This window comes from Antedon mediterranea, chromosome 8 (assembly GCF_964355755.1).
Source record: "Antedon mediterranea chromosome 8, ecAntMedi1.1, whole genome shotgun sequence".
NCBI classification, from domain to species: Eukaryota; Metazoa; Echinodermata; class Crinoidea; order Comatulida; family Antedonidae; genus Antedon; species Antedon mediterranea.
The window spans coordinates 27,016,729-27,026,692 of NC_092677.1; the positions used below are offsets into that span (position 1 = coordinate 27,016,729).

Here is a 9,964-nt window from a genome sequence, read left to right on the forward strand (position 1 = left end):
TTGAATAGGCCATTTCGTAGTTTTAATAATGCTAATTGCTTCCGTAGAAAAACAATTTTTATAGAATAATGAATTCATTTACGCGGTATAAAAAAACGGACAAAATAAACGGTTCAATCAAAAACCATAGTCAGATAAATTTCTTTTTTCGATCCAATTTTTGGTCAAAGTGAATAACTATTATGTGACATTAAAATGGTATATTCAACAAAAACATTAAAACAAAATGTTTTTCAGGGGGACAATCTTTTATTATTATTCGTTAATTAAGATCTACCCTAAACTTAATAACAAATATGAATCTTTTAGTACCGTAATACCAGATACTCCTACTTTTTAAAACTCTTCACTTATAGTCTCTCCACACTGATTTATCCATGAGTACACCAACCAGGGAGTTGTTAACAACTCCCTGCACCAACAACAGTAAATGCAAAATCTGTCTCTAATCGTATTTAATAGGCCTACAATCGGACTAAATACCGTTTTTAAGTAGAATCTGCATACTGTGTGTGGTGTGTGTTAACTGAGAACGTTTATCACATGATGTTATATCAGCTGTCCGATTGGCTGTAGAGAAATACGTATGGCGCGGTGTATTCTATTTCACGACATCTTTGGAAAAATCAGGGAGCGAACAACATCTAAAACGACCAGAAGTAAATTGTAAAATTTACTAGCAGGGAGACCCGAAATATAAGTAACATCACTCAAGTTTGGATTTGCAGGCCGTACTTGAAACCATCATACAATTAAAATCCTTTGTAGATTGATGGTTTAAGAGAAAACATCGTATAAAAACGCCCCATCTACATCGGGCTAGGCCAACCGTAAAGCAAAAATGACGAAAGTATTCGGGCCTGCTGAGGCCATCAAAACGGTCGTTCGTGATCTAAGATCAAATAAACCCAGCTCAAGTGGGCCTAGCAAAAGGAAACGTTCAAAAACATCTAGTAATAATATTCTCAGTAAGGTGTATGGCGCCCAATACACTGGTAAAGGTGTCAAAAGCATTACTATGGTATGACATTTTGTATATAAGCCTAATTTTCAAATGAAGTGAAAAAAAAAATTGTCTTTTTTTGTTACATCATCCATGCATGTGGTGGTGCCTTTTCGGCTACATTGGACTTTGTATAGACCGTTATTAAAAGTTCATGTGACAAATACAATTATTCTGTATAGGCCTAGTATATAGATATAAAATAAATTCTTTTATCTAGTGTTATTAAATATACCAGTAATATCAAATTATGACTTGTTTTTCAGATGCCAAAAGAAATTTTAAATGATTGCGACAGACGAATTGGTATAGCGATATCGGAAGACATTGCCGCCACAGTGCATGACCTGGCTACAGTTTTAGAAAATGTATTTTATAAGAAGTGTGAATCACAGTCGCAACGCAATACAGATTTATGGAAAGGAATCCAGCTTTTAAAGGTGCAATTGGGTTTTTTTTTTTGCAGTTCTCCGATTATTAATAACCCATTTTAGGCTCTACTACTTTTATATGAACATAAATATATACAAACTAAATATGTTATTTTTGGATGTCTTTAATAATTGAAGTTAAATTATAAATTTAGTTTATTCATTTATTTAATACTGTATATTATATATTATAGATAATTGTAATTTAATTACTGTATTTGGATCTGAAATACAGCAGGCTGTGTTGAGATAAAAATATTAGAAAAAAGTTAAAATCAAAACTTGAAAGCAACCACTGCATGTACATTAACTATTGATAAGTGTGGATTTTGTTTACATAGCAGTGTCCTTGACACATTTGGAAGAATTACTACTTATTCCAGGGACAACTCCCTGCTTATTCTAACCAAAGGTGTTTTTAATTTGATAGGATATTGTTACTTTGCTCAATGTTGAAGGTGGTCAGGTTGCATTGGGATGTTTTAAAGAAAATAAAGTAGTAAATGCGGAAATGTTTGACATGTTTGGAGGTGTACAGGTAGGTTCTAAGTATGTTACTTAAACGCGCTCTGGGCACATCACATAGTGTAGACGGAGCTTTAGTGTGTAATGAACAATGCTACTGTATGTATTGTAATATTTTCCAGCCTAATAAACAAGTGGTGCTTTAATGAACCTTTCATAACATTAGCTAATTTTTATTTTTCATTTCATTTATTTCGTCTCGCATATAACAAAAAATACAAACAAATTTCCATTAGCACATTATAATTGTATAACAGATATAAATAATGACAAATAAAAAGCAAGTAAAATGTAGTTTAATGCAGATGTATTATATTTATATATTATTTTTTCCTTACAGATTGTTGTTGAAATTTTGCTGAGAATGGAGAGTAATCCTGTCAATAAGAAATCAAAGGGTAAGAATTATTCTGTGTTAATTGTTTTTAACTGTAAAGCAAATGACAACTGGAGACCTTGGCCTGACCCTAACATAAGCTTGTGTCCACCAACAATAAACATGCGGTATCGCATCTTCTGTAGGCAACCTTCGTTCCATATGACTATCCTGACACTATACAGTAGAAAGGTATGGTTTTGGTTCAGGGTGCCTATAAATTTAGGCAGAGTTCACAGTCGTTTTATAATTAAAAAAATTTTGTTATACCACAGAAGCTGATTGGAGACGAAAATTAACGCACGCATGTTTGGATACGTTGCATCATATGTGTTTAACGGTATGTCTAAATAATGGTTACTAAATTGTTTCGTTTATTTATTTTACCAGCATAAAATCAATACATGTACCTTCAGAAGAAGTCGGCTACAAAAACAGTAACATAAAAAAAACAAAAATAACAAATCGATAAAAAATGCTGGGCAGGGGCAGCTTAAGCAAAATACATTGCTGTAACTCAAATGAGTCAGTTACCCCTCGTATAAAATTTAAAGTTTGTCTGCAAATGTAAAGTGAACATAAAAAAATCTAATTATAAAACAGAATGCATCAAAAGCCGTGAACCTCTGGTATTGTGTATACTTCACAATAGAGAAGGCCTTTCTTTTGTTAATGTACTTGTGAAATGAGGTTACTTTTATTTGCCTATTTGATTTTTGTGTTTTTATTTATAATGCATGCATGGAATACATTATTACACATTATTTAACACTAAACCAATAAATGACTACTTCCTTTCTGGATTGCATCAAGGATTCCAGATTGTCGCCTTCACTTCTCTGCCAAATCATTGATACTTGTTTCTGTACTAAAACTTGTGGACGCATCGCTTTGATTTGTTGCATCTTTGGAACAAACTTCCACCTTTTGTTTTAAACTTATTTAAAATTAAATTAAAAACTCAATTTTAAACTCGCACATATTTGATTATTTTAACTGTTAATGATTCATGCTATACAAATTTAATTAAATATTTCAATCAATTAATCTTTTTAATATTGATTCAATTCAAGACATTTGCGTCCAAAAGACAAAAATAAAAAAAAAACAGTAATGACAGATTGAGATAATTTTAAAAATGGACGAAGGCAGGATCCCAAAAAGATGAAAATATTCTGGCAGGATTGCATTGACAAATTGATAATAAATAAATAATTAAATAAATAATGCAATAAAAAACAAATAAATATTATACCGTTTATGCAATGTGTATGGAAATGCATAATAGAATTTACACTTGTCTTTCTAGCTACATGTTGATGTTGCTGTACCACTGTCTAAGCAAGATGACTTGATATTTTACCTATTCTCACTAATGGCAGAAAAGTCCTGCTTTCTACGAGCAGCAACACTATTAGAAGATGTACTTGGAGTGCGAAAGACTATGTTAAAACTAGAAAGTATACGTAAGTCAATAAATATTATATTACAAAAATTACTAATACAAGTATAATCCAAGGCTCGAGTATATCGCACCTCCTAATTTAGGCTAAATTTAGACACAAGGTAAATACTGTACATTGTAATCCAAATATAATTCCACCCCATAATTTTCAGAAAATTTTGTAACCACAACACCCGTATAACGTTTTGGAACTGTAAAGAAAGATAAAATCTGTCAATGTTGCCAGTATTCATTTAGTATAATGCGTTACTACCTTCATCAACGGTCTGAATAATTAAAATGATATCTTTAGGTCAAACCATTCATATATTTATATTTTGATCACAATTTTCAGCAAATTTACACAAGTTAGTCGAGAGTTTTGATGAAGAACAAATGGCCAACTTCTGTCGTGTTCTGTCAATTGCAATGTCCGACCTCGACCCAGGTGATGATGGCAACACGCTCCAAGCACAAGATCAAGCTAGTCGTAAGAAAGTTGGTGTACCGATCTCAGAGACCAATCAAGGTGATTACGAATTTGATGTTTAAAAAATAATATAGTCTGTAAATTATTTTTTAATCTTATAATATTGGCGTTTGTGATTGCTTTTTTTTTTGTACAGGTATTCTTATAGAGCTTCCACACTTCTTAAAGAAAATAGTGCGTATAGCAGTTAAAGAAATAGGTAAGGGGTATACACACATGGTTTGTAAACAAACAGTATTGTTTTTACAAATTGCCTTGAAATATTATTTTAATAATTATTATTGTTTTAATAGTTATATTTGTTTATAATATTTAAAATATTTTATACCAATTTACATGAATTAATAACTACAAAATATTGTTATTAATTCAGATGGGTCAATGCCACCCTCATTGCCAGAAGTATTCAGTGAGATAGAAGGCTGGGTGACATGGTTGGACAGCTCACTAGCCTTTGACCCATTAATGGACATTGACAGTGAATTGGACGATTCTATGGTTGACCAACCACTGGACTTCCAATCGCTTGCCCTACCACAATCTATTAAAAGAATGCATGAATTGGTGTACAAAGTTGAGGTGTTGTATGTGCTGTGTCTTCTATTAAGTGGCAAGCAGAGAAACAAGGTAATTCATTACAACCAAAGTGATGGACACATCTTCTTTGCCATGATGACTTAGGTGGTTATGCTACAACCTGCTATACATTTCACGCCATGAATTAATGAATATTTCTCACTACAGTACTGTTGGTGTGCCTACATAGGTAGGATAGGATAGACAGATGCCTTTTCACTCGAGATCCTGTGAATTCTGTTCCAGCAAGCTTCAAAGTGCTGGGAACAGAGCAGAGATTTAAATGATTCCTGTGCTTTTCTTCCTTTCTTGGTTATTTTAGGATAATTTATAGATCATTTTTGTGTGTAAAATTCTTAGAAACATTGTATGTGCACTATATAAGACTACCATGAAATAATTATCATTACATGCCAACTCCAGGTTGTTGATCCTACCTCATTGGACCCAATCTTGTTTTTACATAGGTTCATACCGAGGTGTCGTCACACAAGCTTATGCCCGGATTAAATCGTTTGTTTGACCGTGTCATCTGGCGGTGTAACCTGCGTCCATTTCACCGCCAATCGGGACACTTGGAGAATTGCGAGTGTAGTCCTGAAGTAGCACTGAAGATTCAGTTCTTGCGTCTTATTCACAGTTATTGTGATCATCATCAGTAAGTTCACTACAGGCCTCTATTTTGTTTTCATTTTTAAATTCATTTGTGATAAGCTTAAATATAACGAGGCATTTAATAAGAAGCCAAACTGACTTTAATTTGAGCTCAGACATGTTTAGAGAACCATTTCTCAACATCATAAGTATCTGGCAGTTCTTATATACCACCTTAACTTTTTGTAAATGTGGCAATTAATTAGCATAATAAAGAATTCATTTGTACTTGAAATTTCACTCATATGTTCAGAACATTGTATTTAAAACTTTTGCAGCAACAAATATTTGATTATGACCAGATCAGAGATCCAGGAAGTGACGAGGATATCTGTGAGTCTAGGGCTACCTGTAGCAGATGAAGTTAAAAACATAAACAAATCACTACTATGCACTGGCAAGAAAGGACTGCTGACAAAGGTCATTGAAGCCATGAAAAGGTCAACAGTAGAGTCGCATTTCAGGTAACTTAAATAATTTCATAAATCTTCATTGTATAGTTCTCCCAATACTTTTTCCTGTATGGATATGTCTCCCTATTTTTATTTTCACTTCCTGTTGCACACAAAATATAAAACTGTAAGGTAGGTGCCTGGGTACAAAATTTGCCAAATATTTGGAGGTCGGATTATACTCTGATTGAATTACTAACATCTGGGTATTTAAACAGTCTTAGCATCTGGTGTCAGAATTGAGCCTAAAGTAGAGGGTGGGATTAATTATACCAGAGGATGAGATTACTATTAGTGTAGCTTTTCTTAATTCATATTGTCATCTTATTTTATTGTTGTATTGGTTCTTTTCAGGTTTTGGTTGGGTAGAGCAGTAGAAAGCTTCTTGAGAGGCAAGACATCCGTGATAGACCAGACATTTATATTAAAGAAGAGGCTACTTGAGGTTTGTGTGTAAAGCTCTGTCTACACTATCATATTTTTTGGTCGCATAAACTTTGATAGTGTAGAGAGCTTTAGATTATTAATATTAGCATCCACATTTGTACACAGGACTTCTCCAGTTTCTTACCATTGCGTCCTCTAGTATCTATGGTAATGTCATTAATGTGATGGTTTTTCTGTATGTCTTTTCAGCATCTAATAAGTCACATGATTGACAATGATGTCAAATCCAAGGAGATTTTACAGAGCAGTTTTGATCTGCTAGCAGAATTAATGAAGTTCAACATCAAAGCATTTGAACGATTTGAGAAATGCACATCACAAGAAGGGGTAAGAAAGAAAAAATCTTTGTGAGTTTAATAACAGGCTATATAGAATGATCTGATATTGACATTCAACTATCTTCTGGAAGCGGTGCATGCTAAAAACTAATGTAAGCGGAACTCTTTCAAATCTAAATATATCAATAAATGGGTCAGTATGATTTATGGAAACTGGTTGTAATTTGCAATATGTGCAAAACACATTGTTTTATTTTATGCAGCTGGATAAATTTATGTCAATGGTGAACAAAAACCTTGTGGACTCCAACATGTTTATCAGGTGCCTACTTTTGACGCTAGAGAGGATTGAGCGAGAGGATGTCCATAACTTAGGTATGTAAATAGCAAATTTGAGGTATCGTGAACATTTATTAGTCTACATGGATTAAGACAAAAAAAGCTATTAAAAGCTACCAACTGTAGGTATAAATCGCAGCATGTGAAAATAGTACAATAGGAAACTAGTTATTAAGTTCACTTGTCATTACAGAGTTTGCCCTTACAAAGTCCCGCCTCCTTATGCATATTCATGACAGGAAGACAAGAGTTGGTTTCCTGAAGAAGTTGATTAACATAATCCATGTAGAAATTCTCACGCAGGTAAATTTATTCGTAACTAAATTTGATGTTTTAATATCAACATAACATACTAAACTTATTCCAAATGAGAGAGGTCTGGATAATTAAAACATCAAACATAACGCTTTGTTTTTGCTTCTTGAAGAAATAATTAAGCTCAACATATTTATTAAAGAAAGTGTTTAATGCTTAATGTTAATACAGGAGAATGTAAGCTGCCTGAACACCACAATCATCTTGCTGATGTTTGCTCAACGATCTGGAGAGCTATCTGTGTATCTAAAATTACTTAGAGAAGAGGAACAGAATAACTGCCGTCCTGGCTTCATTCTACACAACTTTAGGTAGGTTTATATATACACCTACTGTTTCAATGCCTCTATGAACCCACAGCAGCCACATTACAGCGCTTACTATGAAATTGAACATACTGTAACCCACCTATTGTTCTAAAAGATGCACTAGCGATGCAAACAGATTTATTTTCCAATGCTCCCTGCATTAATTATCAACTTTATTGCACTTAAAAAATACTACATATTACATATTGTGTAACATTGCATGTAACATTACAAAACATTAACTGCACTGCGATCAGTGATGCAGTAAACTCAATCATAACCATGATAAAATGATACATGTTTTCTGATTTATATTTAATTTATAGGCAACTATTGTTTTTCTGGCAAGACCACTATCTTCACAAGGACAAAGATTGCACGGCCTTGGAAAAGGTAAGCAGTAAAATATTAAACTCCCTTGGTATCTTGTATGGCAAATAAAAATGCCACAAACAAACATCAACATTTTTAATTTCTGTTTTTAGAGCTCAAACATCAGTTTTTCAGTTTGGAAAGAAATGGTTTCTGGTTTAACGAGCAACGACACGACATCGCCGAACACCTTAGCGTACTATTTAAAGCAAGACAACTTGTTAGATGATGACGTTGCTATGGAATGAACAGGCTTTCTGATTGGATGATTGTTGACCAATGAATGAAGGATGATTGTACATCAAAGGAACGAGTAAATGAATATGATATGCATTCAAGTTGAAAGATTTGGAGTAAGGTGTTTTACAGCTCAATTTATAACTAGCTGAAATGTGCATCTAGTAAGAATCAAACTTTTTAATTTAATATTGACGAATCAAGTGATAGAGAATTTCCAATGGGCTATAATTAAATCTTTGGTAGGTCGTAGGTAGAGTATTTTCAATAAAATTTCAATAAATAGTAATGAGCGGGTTGTATCTGCTAAGTCTAAACATATTTTAATATTAGTAATACTGTAATTAGGAATGTATGTAATGGAATTGTATAGTTTTGCCAAAGAAATACTCGACATAACTAAATATGTATATTGCATGAATTAGCCAGTGGTGGTTAAACAATTTGTAAAAACTAAAATTATATTGCTTGTCAAAAATAATGAGTGTTGATTATTACAATATATATTTTTTTTTAAATGAAAATTTAAAATGTTGGTGTTTACCACTATGTTATAATAACTTGATTTGTAAATTGTTTTTAAACCTTTGCAGGCTAGTGTTTTATTTAAATGCTATACCTCGCTGTGACAATATTCAATTTTTTTTTACATTTTTAATGTTTTTATGCATAATTTCATTGATACATTTTGACAACTCATGGATCTACCTATACATACATTTTATCTACCATTTATATTTTAATGTGTTTTTATTTTAAAAGGTTTTGATTTTATTTATTGTTTCGTAAAATGAATTTTTAATGTTTCTTTTGTGTATGTAAATTTAATTTAGTTTTCTTTTTGTAAAATATTTTTGAGTGATTACTTATTATTTTCTTCTAAATATTGATAAGTTTGTAACGATTTCTTTTTGATTAATAATGCAATACTACATGTACATAATGCTTATTATTCTTCAAAACACTATTGCATTAATATACTATCAAGTCTTGAATTATAAAGACTTCTGTAATTTTTATATTTTAATAAGTTGAATTGCTCAGAATTTGTCTTTTACCTGCTGTTTGTGGTTAGTACAGTTAACATATTAATAAGTTTATCCTGTAATAATATTGTACGATGCTATAACATAATATTCAAAATAATAATTCTTATTTACTTCTGGTTTATTTATTTATTACCTGTTTTGTTTATTTCTATTCACAATATTGCAACAGATATTTTATTTTATTTATGTGAATAAAATCTGCATACATTATCTGTAAAAATGTGAGTTGTGTTTTATGTTAATGATGTTTTAAACACTCGGAAGCGGGTGAAAAAGTAAAATGGCTGGCTGGCCTAGCTGCACCCTAGTTATAGGATCTCGGAAGCAGTTGAAAAAGTAAAATGGCTCAGTGGCTGGCTGGCCTAGCTGCACCCTAATTATAAAGATCCTAGCCTACAATACATGTAGGATAGGTAGGCCTAGCCTATAGGCCTAGCTAATATTTTTAGAATGCATAAATATTGAAATAAAATTGTTAGTAAGATCTTACCAACCTCATGAATCATGACTATGGTCTAATTATTTTAGTACTGGCTAGGCCCTAGACTGTTAAGCCAAGAATGTCCTTGCCAGCCTAGCTTATGCTATGTGTAGCCTAGGCCCTACCTTCTAGTAGTAGGTAAAGCTAGGCCTACTGGCCTTGTCGGGCTAAAGTTCAACGGAGCTTT

General features: G+C 32.5%; 1 protein-coding gene across 1 annotated transcript; it reads left to right on the top strand.

Moving 5' to 3' along the window:
- Positions 1 to 632: 632 nt before the first annotated feature.
- LOC140056043 (short transient receptor potential channel 4-associated protein-like) lies at positions 633 to 9,473 on the top strand. The gene is made up of 18 exons (XM_072101265.1): positions 633 to 1,021; positions 1,270 to 1,443; positions 1,865 to 1,972; positions 2,300 to 2,357; positions 2,611 to 2,675; positions 3,645 to 3,801; positions 4,135 to 4,308; positions 4,406 to 4,468; positions 4,643 to 4,896; positions 5,313 to 5,503; positions 5,778 to 5,963; positions 6,306 to 6,396; positions 6,588 to 6,725; positions 6,940 to 7,051; positions 7,209 to 7,318; positions 7,502 to 7,641; positions 7,965 to 8,031; positions 8,124 to 9,473. Exons 1-18 carry the CDS (start codon positions 842 to 844, stop codon positions 8,256 to 8,258), a joined length of 2,403 nt encoding a protein of 800 aa, XP_071957366.1. The 5' UTR covers positions 633 to 841; the 3' UTR covers positions 8,259 to 9,473.
- Positions 9,474 to 9,964: the final 491 nt, after the last annotated feature.